This window comes from Halichoerus grypus, chromosome 1, assembly GCF_964656455.1.
Source record: "Halichoerus grypus chromosome 1, mHalGry1.hap1.1, whole genome shotgun sequence".
Lineage (NCBI taxonomy): Eukaryota > Metazoa > Chordata > Mammalia > Carnivora > Phocidae > Halichoerus > Halichoerus grypus.
The window spans coordinates 25,719,176-25,734,741 of NC_135712.1; the positions used below are offsets into that span (position 1 = coordinate 25,719,176).

The 15,566-nt window shown below is 36.9% G+C and overlaps 1 protein-coding gene across 1 annotated transcript in view; it reads left to right on the plus strand.

Annotated features, from left to right (window-relative positions):
• The window catches only part of TMPRSS15 (transmembrane serine protease 15), a 112,179-nt gene that overhangs the window by 71,004 nt on the left and 25,609 nt on the right, over nucleotides 1-15,566 (plus strand). Inside the window, exons 18-19 of the mRNA XM_078071539.1 lie at nucleotides 2,077-2,187; nucleotides 3,728-3,860. Of these exons, the coding sequence (XP_077927665.1) occupies nucleotides 2,077-2,187; nucleotides 3,728-3,860 (244 nt within the window). The remainder of the gene's footprint in view (nucleotides 1-2,076; nucleotides 2,188-3,727; nucleotides 3,861-15,566) is intronic.

Consider the following 15,566-nt stretch of genomic DNA (forward strand, 5'->3'; position numbering starts at 1 on the left):
AAAAGCTGATCATGGAATCAATTTATTTGGTTTGACTAGCATTTCTTATTATGGAATGGAATAAAATAAAATAGAACAAAATTCAGAATAGAACAGAACAGAATATGAGGCTCCTGGGTGGCTCAGTCATTAAGCATCTGCCTTCGGCTCAGGTCACGATCCCAGGGTCCTGGGATTGAGCCCCGCATCAGGCTCCCCGCTCAGTGGGAAGCCTGCTTCTCCCTCTCCCACTCCACCTGCTTGTGTTCCCTCTCTCGCTGTGTAACTTTCTGTCAAATAAATAAATAAAATCTTTAAAAAAAAAAAAAAGAACGAAACAGAATAAGCATGTTTAATTTAGTTACACACACATACACATACGCGCACACACACACACAGACACACACATGAGTTGAAAAAAAATCTGAAAGCTCCTGCATTAATCCCATGGAAGCACCAGCCCTTGAGATTCTTTGGTGTAAAAAAAAAAAATTCAGGTGGGGCGTGGTTGATGACCCTCCTCCTTTAAGGCAACTCGATATGAATTGTTGTCTTGGAGCTTCCTTCACTTGGTGTGCTGGATGGCACCATCTTCCCCTCTCTCACTTGAAAACACTCTTCCTCAAGGTCATTACACAGTCTTTTTTTAGAAAAAAACTCTTATCCTCTTTATATATATATATCTGGAAATAGATGATGAGTATTGATTGTTGCTAGACCAATTTTGATATTTTTTTTAGTAAGTGTAGTATGGCTACATTTAGTACCTCTTTTTAGAGTGTAAGAGTATTGATCAGTACTCTCAGATTTGGGGCTACAACCTAGATTTAAAACAACAGGAATGATTCCTTTCAAGTGCCATTACATTTGATCATGATAAATTGAGAAAGTCCATATGGAGATTAGTACAGTTCAGTTTTGAAACCACTTTAACATGAACTGTGTCTCCTTGAAAACAATATAATAGTTTATGAGTAATATCCATAATAGCTTTCAAAATATAGGTTTCCCTCTTCCTTATTTTTATCAAGGGCTTTTGTTTCCCCATTATGATCATTCATGCACCATGTAGGGGAAGAAACATCAAGCCTCTACGTGCCCAACCACTATCTCCCTTCTCAGGGAAGCCAAATCCCGTGTGGCCCTCAACCCAGATCCTAATACTGCCATGTAGCTATCCCTCCCAAGCTACAGTTAGAAATAATAAATAAATAAATAAATAAATAAATAAATAAATAAACAAACAAACAAACATGTTGAGGGAACAAGACCCTCTGTCCCTGCACAAAACCCTGTAAGATCAAACTGTTCCAGGAAACAGCAGTATCCACTTTCCTCAAACAATGAATATTTCCAGTAGGCCCATTTTTGCATGACTCAAATTCTAGAAACCACCAACTACCTCCAGAACCACTCAGTTCCTTCTTTGTTCAGTCTCTTCATTTTCCTTCTGTTTCTTCATATGCCGATCACATTCCCTTGACTCTAACCCTGATTTACTTGTTTGGAGCTCCATCTTTAAGCTCCTAACAAATTACTGCTAATGCAGAGTTTCCATTTCTTTGTAACTACTTTTCCTACCTGACCCATGCTTTACATGATCTCACTGTTTACAGCCTGGTCCAACTTTGGTCCCACCAAAAGACAACTTCCACATTTCTCTATAGTGTAAGTTTTGATGTATCATTTGGGTGGTGAAATCAATAGATCTTTTTATGCTTGTGTAACATTCCAATGGTTGTTGCTTGTATGTTCATTTGGGGTGGTGGAGTTTATTGAAGAAACTAACAGAGTTTGTGAGGGAGGGGTGTATCCCAAACCTCTTGGCCATCTCTTAGAACTACTCTGTGCTCTGCTGCAAAGAAGATGCCTAAGGGTTTATCCACGCTTTTCTCAAGCCACATCTCTGGCCTTGACACGACTATTGCAGAGGTATCCTGAGCAACTAAGTGTGTATAGTCTTACTTGATATTAAATCTAGCTCAACCATGCACTGGGGTAAAAGGCTCACGTGTAAAGAGGCAGAAATGGGATGGATACTACAGGATCATCTATTTGTCACCTCTTCACCCTATACATAATATTCTCTCTCCATAGAGCCCTGCAAAGAAGACCATTTTCAGTGTAAGAATGGAGAGTGTGTCCCACTGGTGAATCTCTGTGATGGTCTTCTACACTGTAAGGATGGCTCAGATGAAGCACATTGCGGTATGTTCTATTTTTAGGAAAACCCTTTTGTCGCTTTAGCCTCTACATATGGATTCTACAAATGTAAAAGAAAGATTAGGAATGTGTTTATCAGGTCATGTTTTGGTGCTTTTGGGTATGATCATCCCCCAGTGATTTCAACACTTCCAACGCCATTCTGGTTAGGAGCAAAGTCAACATGCAGATCCCTGTTTTATTTGTCTATTTAAATGTAAATTTAGTAACTTTAAGTCTAGGACAACCCATATTCACATAGAAACCATAAAATACCAGAGAGAGACAATGGCCTGCACCAGGTCCTCTAGCACCGCCCTTAATGACTATGATGCTCTGCCCATTGTCTGCATATGGAGACACCCTCATGTTTACTTAGAACTATGTTAGACTTGCCCTTTTGTATTCTTGGTTCTTCAATACCTACTCCTGCTTTGTTGAGTCCTCAGCCTAGCCCACTTCCAGATCTCTATAACATAATGAGCAATGGCTACTTTTTCTATGTCTTGCTTTTATTTCTAAGCAACTATTTAATGCTACTTATTATGTGCTATAACTGAGCACTGTAAAACAATCTTATCATAATAAGAATTAGCTCTTTTTAGCCATGAGAAACCTGAGGCTTGGCGAAGTTAAGTGGCTGCCAAAGATCCCACACCTGGTAAGGGCTAGAGTTGCCTTTTCAACTTAAGTCTGTCTAATTCTAAAGTCAGTGCTCTTACTTTGCTCAGAATAGGGAAAAAATGTAAACAATAACATTAACTTACAGAATTACAGTATGGTGTTTGTGCTGAAACTATCATTGCTGATGTTTCACCTGTTTGATAAACTCACTTAGCTTGGCCCAGTCCCTACCTGGCCACTCACAGCGTTTATACTGTATCCAACATGCTTGTAAAATGGCAGGGAAGAAGATGGAAACCAAACAGCAAAAGAACAAGGCCAAAGAAAATAATTTCTAGAGAAGGAAGTAGGGGGGAAAAAGTGCTTAAAGTTGTTTCTGAACTTGAATTTTCCTTCTTTTAGAGATTAAGCTTGTAAGACATGCTCCTCACAAATAACTTTATTTTCTGTTTATATGCTGTACTGATATGCAATAAACTTCCATATCTCTGCCTTTTCCATTTTTATAGATATACAAAAGAGCAATGTTAAGTCTACCAAATTTGTATTTTTCCAACTTAGGCCTTCTAATACTCTTAAGAAAAATTACGATCAATCTCTAAACTAAATGTTAAGAACATTACACATGTACCTTACTATTTTTTTTGAGAGAGTGAGAGAGAGAGAGAGAGAGAGAGAGAACACGGAAGGGGGAGGGGCACAGTGAAAGGGAGAGAAAGAATCTTAAGCAGGCTCCACCCCAGCGCAGAGCCTGGTGGAGATCGATCTCAGGACCCTGAGATCATGACCTGAGCTGAAATCAAGAGTCGGATGCTTAACCATCTGAGCCACCCAGGCACCCCAACACATGTAGTTTAGAGCCCATTATTTACTTTTAACAACTTAGGTCAAAATGACCCTGTGTGTGATCGAATCTCTTTAGTGCGTCTTTTCAACGGCACAATGAACAGCAATGGTTTGGTGCAGTTCAGAATCCTGAGCATATGGCGTACAGCTTGTGCTGACAACTGGACCACCCAGATTTCAAATGATGTCTGTCAGCTGCTGGGACTAGGGTAAGTAATTCTACTCAGCTCTGTTTTAAGAGATTCTCAAACTATTTTATTGGTATCAAACTGGGTTTATTGAGACATTTAAAATTTATGGAAGTTATGAATTTAGAAAATACACGTGAGCAAAAGGAAGAAAATAAAAATCTTGATTAACACCATTCTCAAAACAACCACTGTTAATAACCTTCTTATAAATATGATATAAACTAAGTATATAGAAATACTGTATTATAAAATCATACAAAATATCATATTATGCTGTTTTATAGTCTACTTACACGTGAGCATTTCTCATGTCATTAAATATTTTCTATAAATTATCGAAGAAAATGAAATATTCTATGTTATGCTATATCGCAATATATATATAACTAATCACAAGGGTCCTTAGAGAACATGCTTTTGCTGTATCTTTGCAACATTTCCACAATAATTCCTTTGGAAAATCTGTAGCAGTATAATTACTGTGAGAAAGGGTATGCAAAATTTCAAGATTTTTTTGAAGAAGCATAATGAAAGTGATAATTCCACATTAATGATGCACCTAAAATTTATTATAGTTCCAATCTGTCATAATATATTACATCAAATATACAAGTTCACCATATTCATTTTTTACCTTCCCATCAATCTCAAAAGTAATGAAGTTTAAAATAGAAGGGAAGAGTAGTAATAATCCGCTTCTTTTAAGTTGTATAGTCAACTCTAATTCAGCATTCTGATCCTTTGGTATTCATGATTTGGGAGATTTAACCATATTAGATCATGGATGGTTATTTTATCATGTATAGCACTATATTATTTACTAGTTTGTCTTGTCATATTAAACCATAAAGTCTATAAATATAGGAACTATGCCTATTATATCCATTACTGCATTGCTAACATTCAGACTTATCGTTGTCTCAAAATATAGATATTAAATAAACATTTCCTAAAGAAATAAATTATTCATTACATATAAATATATGTGCATATAAAATAGAAATATCTAGCTATCTAAATGCCCAAAGTTGTTCAACTATAAATCATTATCATTTTCCTTCTGTCCTGATGGGGATTGATTTTCTAATCCATTCTAAAAATTTTATATAAAGTGAAAAAGTCAACATCCACACATAACCTCAGCATTTGGCAATTATCTCAACTGTTCTTAGTTCATCAAAATCAAAGGTAATTGATTGCTTTCTTTATAAGGGGCCCTTCTTTTTAGCTGATTAATAATCATATAGTCTTCATGCTATACCCAGATTTTCAAAATTTATTTCAAAATGTTTATTTTTTTAACCAAAGACATATTTTCCACTAGAAATAACATTAATGCAGTGATTAGGTCTTGATGTAATCTATAATGGCCATTTAATTTCTAGTAGACTGGGAGAGTTACATTGTATATTAATGCCAATCTAGTACCTAACCACCGCATATAGGTATTTCACCATTGGAAAATGTGTTGAGGTCCCATTCAGAGTGTCAGAAATGCCCCACGATTTCTTGCAATTTGAATTGAGAGTTTTCAACTTCCATTACTTCCTAAAATGCTGTTCATTCAGAATGTGAACTCCCCAGCTTTAAGTCTCATTTGAGTGATGTCAACCTCATCAGGAAAACAAATTCCTATAAAGAGCAAAAGGAGGATGTGAGTTTTATCATCCATTATGTAAATAATCCTAACTGAGGATTATTAATCAGAGACTTCCTGCACTTTATATATATATATTATTGTTTTTATAATACATTATAGCTTGTATTCTAACAAAAATTCTTTCAACATGGGAAACTTTGAGACATAAAGAGGCTTGGAGGAAGGTAAGCTGTAGAGGGAATAATGTTTTTGGATGAAGGGCCAACAAAACATTGAAACTGACAGTTGTTTATTTATTCTCACTTCAAGTAAAGCACTGGGTAAGTGGCAATGTTTCCAGATTCCTACTTTAATGTTGATTTTAGTTCAATAGTAAGTCCATACAGGTGACGCCCTAGGAAGTCATTTGCTTTCACTACCGAACTTGGTAATTCTTGGGAATTGTTTTATAGACTCACGAATTTAGTAAAGAGTAAGCTAAAGAGATTGGTAACTTGACCTTGTTTCCACAAGTGATGAATCCAAATGCCCTGGATGATGGAACTTGTGTTCCAATTCACCATCTATCCAAGCATCATTATATGGTTATAGACCCAGGAGGTTTTTCATTCTGGTTGTGAATCTTAACTAAATAGTTTCCTGGAGGATATATGGGGTCAAAATGAATCCTTTGCAAAGAACAAAATATCAATATCTTCATTGACAGAAGTTTTTAAACTTTGAATGAAAGATGTTGGGGATTCCTACAATTGCATGAGAGAATGTATTACAAAGGAGACATATATCTTTATTACTTTTTAACAGTTGCTAATATAAATGTATTATTTTGGATTACTCCTGGATCAGAAATTTAAGCATTAGCAAAGATACCGTGTCTGTTCCATGGATGAGTAAAACATGGTTTTTGCTTTAAATATGGTGGGGACAGACACATAAAAATATAATGACAATGTAACGTGATAAATACAATGTGCTAGAAGAGAACCGCTCACTTTGGGCATGTCAGGGAAGGCGTTCTAGAAAACAGGTTGAGCTGAGTGGATGACAGGCAACCCCACACAACTGGGTACTATCCATTTACATGTTTCCCCAGCCAGATTTTACTCTCTAGTTCACTGACCTCATTTCCTATGAATCACAGTCCTTCCATCAGGAGACAGAGACAAAGAACTAGATTTTTTAGTGTGTATCAAGCAAATAGTACATCCCACTGCCTTAGATACAATATTTTTGATGAAGGTCAGGCACTTGCATTCTTCAGAAATGAGTCAGGTAATCTCTGCAAAGACTTTAATCTTTGGGCCTGCACTTATTAAATAGTCTCCATAGTGCTCTAGTAATTGAAAGAAAGTTATAGCTTTAATGAGAATGTGTCTAGACTGGCGCATGGTAACTGAAAGAAAACTTAGTGAGTTTAAAATGATGTGTTTGGTACAGTGGAAAGTAATTTAGGAGTCAATTTATTAAAAAGGCACTGTAGTCTCTCAAGATTATTTATGCAGATAGGGTACAAAATGCAATTCCCCAAAGATTCTAGTAAATCATGTGAGGCAGATTTCATCAGCCTTCCCTCTTTTAAATGAAACATTTTCATTCCCTGCCGTTTATAGCATGCATAAGTAAAAAAGTACTTTAAATAACACTTTCATGTCTCTGATCAAAGTATGAAAGGAAATATTTTACACGAATGTAAGGATAAATGTTAAAGAAACTTAGGGTAGTGATTTTTAAAACATTTCCTAGGAAAGCACACTACCTCGTTACTAACCCAATAAATGAACTATGTGGTTGATTTGCCTTGCTAAGCCATTAAAAACTAGAAGTCATCAGGTTTCTATAGCTTCACAGAATTTAGGAAATACTAATGTCTTAAAAATAGAGTTGGTTATACATACCCCTATTAGGCTGCTTATGAGGAGCTGCTGTTAATTTTTAAATTCTAGGGGTGCCTGGGCTCAGTTGTTAAGCGTCTGCCTTTGGCTCAGGTCATGATCCTGGGATCTAGCCCCACATCGGGCTCCCTGCTCCACGGGGAGCCTGCTTCTCCCTCTCCCACTCTCCCTCTCTCACTGGGTCTCTCTCTGTCAAATAAATAAATAAAATCTAAAAAAAATTTTAAATTCTATAATAGTCCTGTGCAAGATACCTTCAGTTCAAATGTCAGAAGCCTCAGGTTGAGCCTCTCATTCTCAAATCCAAAATAAGAAATGGAATTACTTCAAGTTCTTCCATTTTAGAGGTGTTTTGAAGTTGCTGGGGAGTGGGGGGTAAAATGTTGTTTTTATAAGCCTTCCAAATAAACAGAGCATCAATGATTTAATATCCTCTATAGGCACCAGCACAAATTTGTATCCACAGTTTAACACTGGGTCCTGGAAAACTGAAAATAGAACTTGTGTTTCATAGTAGTTTTAAAAATTGGTAGACCAAAAGTATTCCTGTTCTTGTCCATACTTCCTGTCATTGTCCCCAAATTTTCAACTATGTGGGAAAAGCCTTAACACAAAATAACAACAAAGATAAGATACAGGAATCAGCAGAAAAAATTTAATTACTAACTTCTACTTTAAATGATTTATTTTTGTATTTGCTAACTTCACAAAGAAATAATTATTTTCTGTTATTTTTAATTTTTAATTTGAAAGTTTAGCACCAAAGGAAATTTTTATCGTATTCTTAGCTACTTTCCTAGGGTGAGATGGGGCAGGGGCAGCTTGTGGGCAAGATGGTGGAAAATTTTTATTTTACTTGGTTTAATTGACCAATCAAAAAAGTTCATCATTTACCTGATATACAAACTATAACTCTGATATTTTCCTATTTTAAAATTAGAAATGAATTAACCAAAAATAAGTAAGGAGAAAATAATTATAGCAAAGCATAGTAATTTTATAACTTTATTAGATTCATATTTAGTAAGTTTATTATTTACCAGATTATGAAAAGCACAGTGGTTAGGAAATTCCATCTGCTATGGGCAAGGGAGTGAAAGCAAGTGTACCACAGACTTGTAATCCAAGAGTTGGATCAGCAGCCCCCAAACCTGGTTATAGTTAGAATCACCTGGTCTTTTACCCAGACATTTGGATTCAGTGTGGTCAATGGTTTTTGACGTTTGATTTTTAGGACCAAACTAGCAGCATCTGCAAGCCTGGAATGCATGTACAGAAATGCAAATTCTGGAGCTCCCCCTGAGACCTACTCATGGGCAAGTCTAGAGTAAGGTTGGCAAACTGTGTTTGAACGAGCCCTTCAGGTGATTCTGATGCTAAAGTTTGAGAACCGCAATCTAGGGCAGGCTTTCTTAACCATCTTTTGCATGTCATGGACCCTTTGGCAGTCTGCTGAAACTTACCAACCTCTCCTTAGATTTGTATATTTAAATGTAAAAAATAAAATACACGTAATTACAAAGGAAATTAACTTCTTTAAAAAATAACTATCAAGGGGCACCTGATGGCCCAATTGGTTAAGCATCAGACTCTTGATTTCAGCTAAGGGTCCTGAGCTCAAGCCCAGCAAGGGACTCCCCACAGGGGCTCTGTGCTGGGTGTGGAGCCTGCTTGAGATTCTCTCTCTCTTTCTCTCTCTCTCTCTCTGCCTCCCTGCTGGTAGGCACTCTCTCTCTCTCTAAAAAATTTTTTTTCTTTATAAAAATAAAAAAGTAACTAGGAAAACGTTGTAAATATGATATGGTAATATGTATTTATTTAGGTATTGGATAAGATATGTTGGTGGTTCTAATGATTACTATAAGACAAAAATGAGCATAAATGATATTTTTAGATGTATGCACCAATTGCAATATTTGTTTTGATGACAAAATTATAGGTGTTGCTATCAGTGTTGTGGTTAGTCACCCACATTTGTGTAAGAAAGAAAGACTAAATTTCAATTGAAGGTTAGTAAAAGTTAATATGCAATTATTTCTTATCTAATTACAAACACCTTACTTATTATCACAGACAACAAGTAGCTTCACAGACCCCAGACCTTGGCTAGTGTGGGCCCTAGAGATCTTGAGTCTTTGCAGAGCTCCAGGTGATTTTGATGGGGTAATCTTGTCATCTCAAAGGAACCCATGAAATTTTGTGTACGTGTTTCAGTAGAAAACAGAGAACTTGTACAAAACATCTCTAAAGTCTGGCAATTTGATTTCATCTGGTATCAAAAACAAAATAAAGTGAAATGAAACAGAACATCAAACTTTTTTTTTTTTTTAACTGCAACCAGCTTGAGGACCATCTCTGACAATCCATGGGACTCCTTAGTTTGTCTTGCTGACACCAGTCTATTTTAACTTCTCTATAAAAAAACTTTTCTTGCCCAGTAGATCAAAACAAAAGTAGAGAGTTTAAAGAAACCTCTGTAAGAATGACATCATTAAAAGGGGGGGAAAAAATTTTGTTCCTTGGTTTTCACCAACCACAGCTTGGTATTATTGCTTTCTCTGAAAAACTCATTCCTGATTTCTCCCACTAAGTATTTGAAAACAATTTATTGGGAATTAAGGGACTCTTTTACATGAGATGTCATATTTATATTGATACAATTCAGGGAGAATTCTCATTGTCTTTAATTCTTATTTTGACTTCTACTCTAATGGGTATTTTGTAACCCCAGAGAGATTTATGTGGCAAGGAAATTGCTGAGACTATAGTCATACATATAAAGGGTTAAGAAAATATCTCTTATGTTTGGCACAACTCTGAATCATCTACCTACAAGTTTTCTACAATATATAGCTATTTAGTCTATAAAAGTCTGATACAGACTTTTTTTTTTTACTCAAAGACTTTTTTTACTCAATCCATTACATACAAGCCAATATCCTGTATCATTTCCTTAGATCCTGGTTTGTTTTGGGGTTTTTTTGTTTTGTTTTGTTTTATTCAAATTCAAGTTAATTAACATATAGTGCAGACAGCCACATGCAGAAGAATGAAGTTGGACCACTTTCTTCCACCATACACAAAAATAAATTCAAATGGATGAAAGACCTAAATGTGAGACAGGAATCCATCAAAATCCTAGAGGAGAACATAGGCAGCAACTTCTTTGACCTTGGTCGCAGCAACTTCTTGCTAGACACATTGCCCAAGGCAAGGGAAACAAAAGCAAAAATGAAGTATTGGAACGTCATCAAGATAAAATCTTTTGCACAGCAAAGGAAACAGTCAACAAAACTAAAAGACAACCTACGGAATGGGAGAAGGTATTTGTGAATGATGTATCAGATAAAGGGTTAGTCTTGTTAGATCCTGTTATTTGTGGGGAAGCTTCTATATTCTAAAACAGAAAGAGTTGAGAACAGGAGAAAACTTTTGCCCTTTGAAATGAATAACAAAATTTTCTTGTTCATTTTATTTCCCTTCTAAAAATTATTTCCAATTCCTCAACCTGTAAATAATGCCTTATATTCTATGAGACCAAGGGCCATTTTGAGTAAAATTGATAAAGTCTAATGGAACAATATACCAATATACCTTCTGTCCCTTTCTTTAATTTTTCCTTCTTCCTCTTTCCCTTGTTTACATTCTTCCTTATTTTTTGCTTCCTTCCTCCCTTTCCTATTCCCTTCCTTCTTTTCTCATTTCCTTCCATCTTCTTCTTTATACCCTTACCTTTCAAAAGAAACTGAGGTGATTTATAACAAAGGGTATGTTCAGTAAGATTAATAGAATAGTAGCTGAAAATAAGGTCTGAAGAAATAAAAAGGCAAATCTATAAAACATACAGGGTTAGCACAATTACTAATATTTGTATCTGAGATCCCTGGAAACCTGTGCAAAAAGGAAAACATTAAAAATTACATCACTTTAATTATGAGCTAGGATAAATGCTACCGCTTTTATAGGGAAGACAGATTTCTCCTGACATCAAATTCTTTTTTTTAAGATTTTATTTATTTATTTGAGAGAGAGAGAGAGTGCATGAGTGGGGGGGAGGGCAGAGTGAGAGGGAGAAGCAGACTCCCCGCTGAGCAGGGAGCCTGATGCAGGGCTCCATCCCAGGACCCTGGGATCATAACCTGAGCCAAAGGCAGACGCTTAACCAACTGAGCCATCCAGGTGCCCCAATGACATTAAATTCTAAAGGAAATTTTCCATGCATATCCTTATAAGGTAGTAATGCATTGAAAAAATATGTGCATTGATGCATCCCAGTGTTTATAGCAGCATTATCGACAATAGCCAAATTATGGAAAGAGCCCAAATGTCCGTCAACTGATGAATGGATAAAGAAGAGGTAGCATATATATGCAATGGAACATTACCCAGCCCTAAAAAATGAAATCTTGCCATTTGCAATGACACGGGTGGAGCTAGAGAGTATTATGCTAAGCAAAATAAGTCAATCAGAGAAAGACAAATACCATATGATTTCACTCATCTGTGGAATTTAAAAAACAAAACAAATGAACACGGGCAGGGGTAAAGAGAAGCAAACCAAGAAACAGACTCTTAACTATAGCGAACAAACTGAGGGTTGCTGGGAAGGAGATGGGTAGGGGGAGTTGGGTTAAATGGGGGATGGAGATTAAGGAAGGCACTTGTGATGAGCATTGGCTGTTGTATGTAAGAGATGAATCACTAAACTCTACACCTGAAACTAGTATTACCCTGTATGTTAACTAACTGGAATTTAAATAAAAACTTGGAAAAAAGAAATATGTGCACTGAGAAAAGCTCATAGTAAACATAGAGGTGTATGTCATATGCCTCTTACCCAAAAATAAATAAACTCCAATGGCAGCTAAGAAAATAAAGTTGCAAATGAGTCGAGGATATAGTACAAGGGATTAAGACCACGTTCTCCAAGATGTTCACCATAAGGATCCTGTCTCTGACAATCTCCCCTAAGTATTATTTCTCTCAGCCACATTTGAGGTAGGAAATGCCAGGGACTGGTCTCCTTCCTAATATCATTACATCTGTGGGATAATACAGAACAGCTACCAGACTGACCCATTAATTTCTTTCTTGTTCTTAATACAGTCACTTGCACAAAGGAGGAAATTGATTAAGTGAAGATAATTTTTGTCTGTTGGCATTTTTTTCCCTTCTGTGTATCACAAAATCTTAGGAGTTGAGGTCAGAATATCTAAAAATAGTTCAGCTTACCTATTTGCTAAGTAAGCTCTGGTAGTGTTAGGGGACTGCTAGGTGTGTTGTGATAAATGTGGTAAAGGAATAAGCAATTGTAGCTGAAAGGTGTCCAGTTCCCCGAACAGCCTGCATGCCCCGACTCTGAGTAGGATGCTACCATCCTTTGCCTCAAACCCCTTTCATTCACCATCCCCCTGCCTATTCGAACGCTCTCCCCACCTTTTGCCCTGCCAAATCAATCCCCTCCTTCTCCCCTAATCTGAAAAAGAAGGTCCATCCTTCTCTAAAACCCTTTTCAGACTAATCCCACCTGGCTCCCTTCATGACTTAAGCCTTTTGGGGTGTGAAATGAGCGCCAGTGCTTAGCTGCCGCATTCGCAACATTTGTTATTATTCTGTTGAGCTTTAGTGTGTCCAACAGCTTAAAACGTCCCTACCTAAACTCCTGCTTCAAGGAGGAATTCTTATCACGGCAAATACAGTGTGAGGAGCAAGACAAAAGAGGAAACCCAAGCAGGCCTGAGGAGAAACGCAAAAGATTTAATACCATACAAGACCCTCCAGGATATCCTTCTTTTGCTCCCTAGAATCCATCTCTGAGTGTATTTTCATACTCCATATATGACCTTAAAAATAATGATGGTGGGTTGCATTTATAGGCTTCTTTTCTCACACAGAATAAGGTTTTCCTGAAGCCCGGGGAGCCCTTTCAGGATGCATAACCTATACAAATGGTAATAAAGGTTTAGAAATAGGTAGTCAGGAGGCACCAGCATGTCAACAAGGTAATGTTATACGGGCACGTTTCTCCGTGATACCGAATTTCTACGGATTCCAAACAGCTGTGCGAATGTGTGGTAGAGTTATCTAAATCTGCAGAGCTAAAATTTTCAGGATTTAAAAAATGCAAACTCTCAGCCATAATCTTGACAGAGTGCCTCTCTAAAAATTAAAAACAAGTTTTGTTGCAAGAAAAGGAAACTGAGGCAGGGAGTGACCCATTGACACGCTTTAACTGCAGAACTTAATTTAGCTTATTCTCTCTCAACAATTCATTTTTTCACTTGTTCTGAGATTTTGTTTTTCAAAAATAAAGGGTGATAATAAAAGGTTGCTAACCTTTCATGTTGCCAAGAACATCTTAAATATATTTTATTGTCTCCGTCATTTCTTAAAATAAGAAACAGTTGATTAAATTCCAAATTCTAGCATCCAGCACTGACCCCTGGAAATGTTTGTATGACCTGATGTCCTCTAGACATCATTCGGGCTACTGACATCAGTATGTACGACACAAAATTAATTACGTGAATACTTTATAATTTTTTTCCAAAAGAACCTTTCAGTTATTCTCTTCTATATTCTATATTCAAAACAATATATCTGTAGTATTAACTGCAGTCTGTCTCCTCATGTGAGTTTGAGACTTACATGAGGAAATGTAAAGAAGACAATCTCAGAATACAGACTTCATGTCCTTTTTTTCCATGTGCATGTATAATCTTTATTTTTTTCCTCTGCCAGGTAGTTAGAACATCACTATGGAACAGCATTTGAGAATCCAAGGGTAGAAGTATTAGCATTTACTAAATATTCTTTATTCTTAAAGCTTTGCCTCTAGTCTTTTTTTTTTTTCCTCCTAGAATAGGCTTAAGTTAAAAATTTTCCTGCCAATCCCATCATAGTATGCCAGTGGTAAGTGTGTAAATAAATAGATTCTAGATTTAAAAAACATATTTATAAATAACATTTCAATATTTTTTCAATTTAATTTTGTCCAAATTTTGTTTTGAATTTCCAAAGATAGTACTGCATCTTCTCAGGGTCTGTATTAAAAGAGCTAGTCGGAGTGCCTGGCTGGCTCAGTCATGCAACTCTTGATCTCTGGGTCATGAGTTAGGGGTAGAGCTTACTTAATTAAAAAAAATAATAAAAATAAAAAATAAAAGAGGGGAATCTGGGTGGCTCAGTCAGTTAAGCCTCTGCCTTCAGCTCAGGTCATGATCCCCAGGTTCTGGAATTGAGCCCTGCATCAGGCACCCTGCTCAGTGGGGAGTCTGCTTCTCCCTCTCCCTCTGCCCCTCCCCCGACTTGCACGTGCAAATGCTCTCTCTCTCTCAAATAAATAAAATCTAACAAAAAAAGAGAGAGAGAGACAGTCAAGGGATAGAATAAAAAACAGGTAGAGATAATGGAAAAGTGTTAAATCCACATTTCTGAGATATATAAATATATTTTTTAAGATTTGAATTAACTTTATCATTGCCTTAAAACAAATTGCCTATCAGGTAACTAGAAGTCATTTTGGAAGCCAAAAAGCAGACCCCTGAACGAGTAAAAAATAGATATTATATTTGGCCTTGACAGGGGTTCCCTGACTCGCAAGCACCAAAGTCACCCGGAGGATACGTTAGCAGACAGACGGCTGGACCCCGCCCCCAGAGTTTCGGCTGGCTGCCCTGGGCCTGGAGTGGGGCTGGGCAAGGTGCGTTTCTAATACATTCTCCGGAGGTTCCTGCTCCTTGCCTGGAGAACATACTTTGAAATCCTTGGTCATGGAGAGTCAGGAACATAGAAAACTACCTAGAAGAATGTTCAACACATGTAGGAATTCAGCAGAATAATGGTACTGAGAATGTTGTTGCAGGAATTTTCTGCCTTAGTGCCCGCCGTTCTTGGTCGCGCCACTTCCAAGAATGGAGAGGTAAACCAGACCGAGAGCGGTGGTAGGCAGCAAAGCAGAGTCTACTGAGCAGTCATATAAAGCTCCTGGGGGGGATGGAGGGGGCCCCAGAGAGTTGCCCTGACCCAGAGCATTCCTGGCTTCTTTACCCTCCACTGCTTTTTGAGGTCTTTATGCCTATTTTGTTTTCTTAACTATAACAAATATATTTTAGATAAATATTTAAATAAGATCATCTTATTTAAGCTTCTGCTTACTTGGAGGGAATGCCTTAATCTTTAAAAATAACAGTAACAGCACTCATTCTCCCTTTGGCAAATTCATTCATTTCA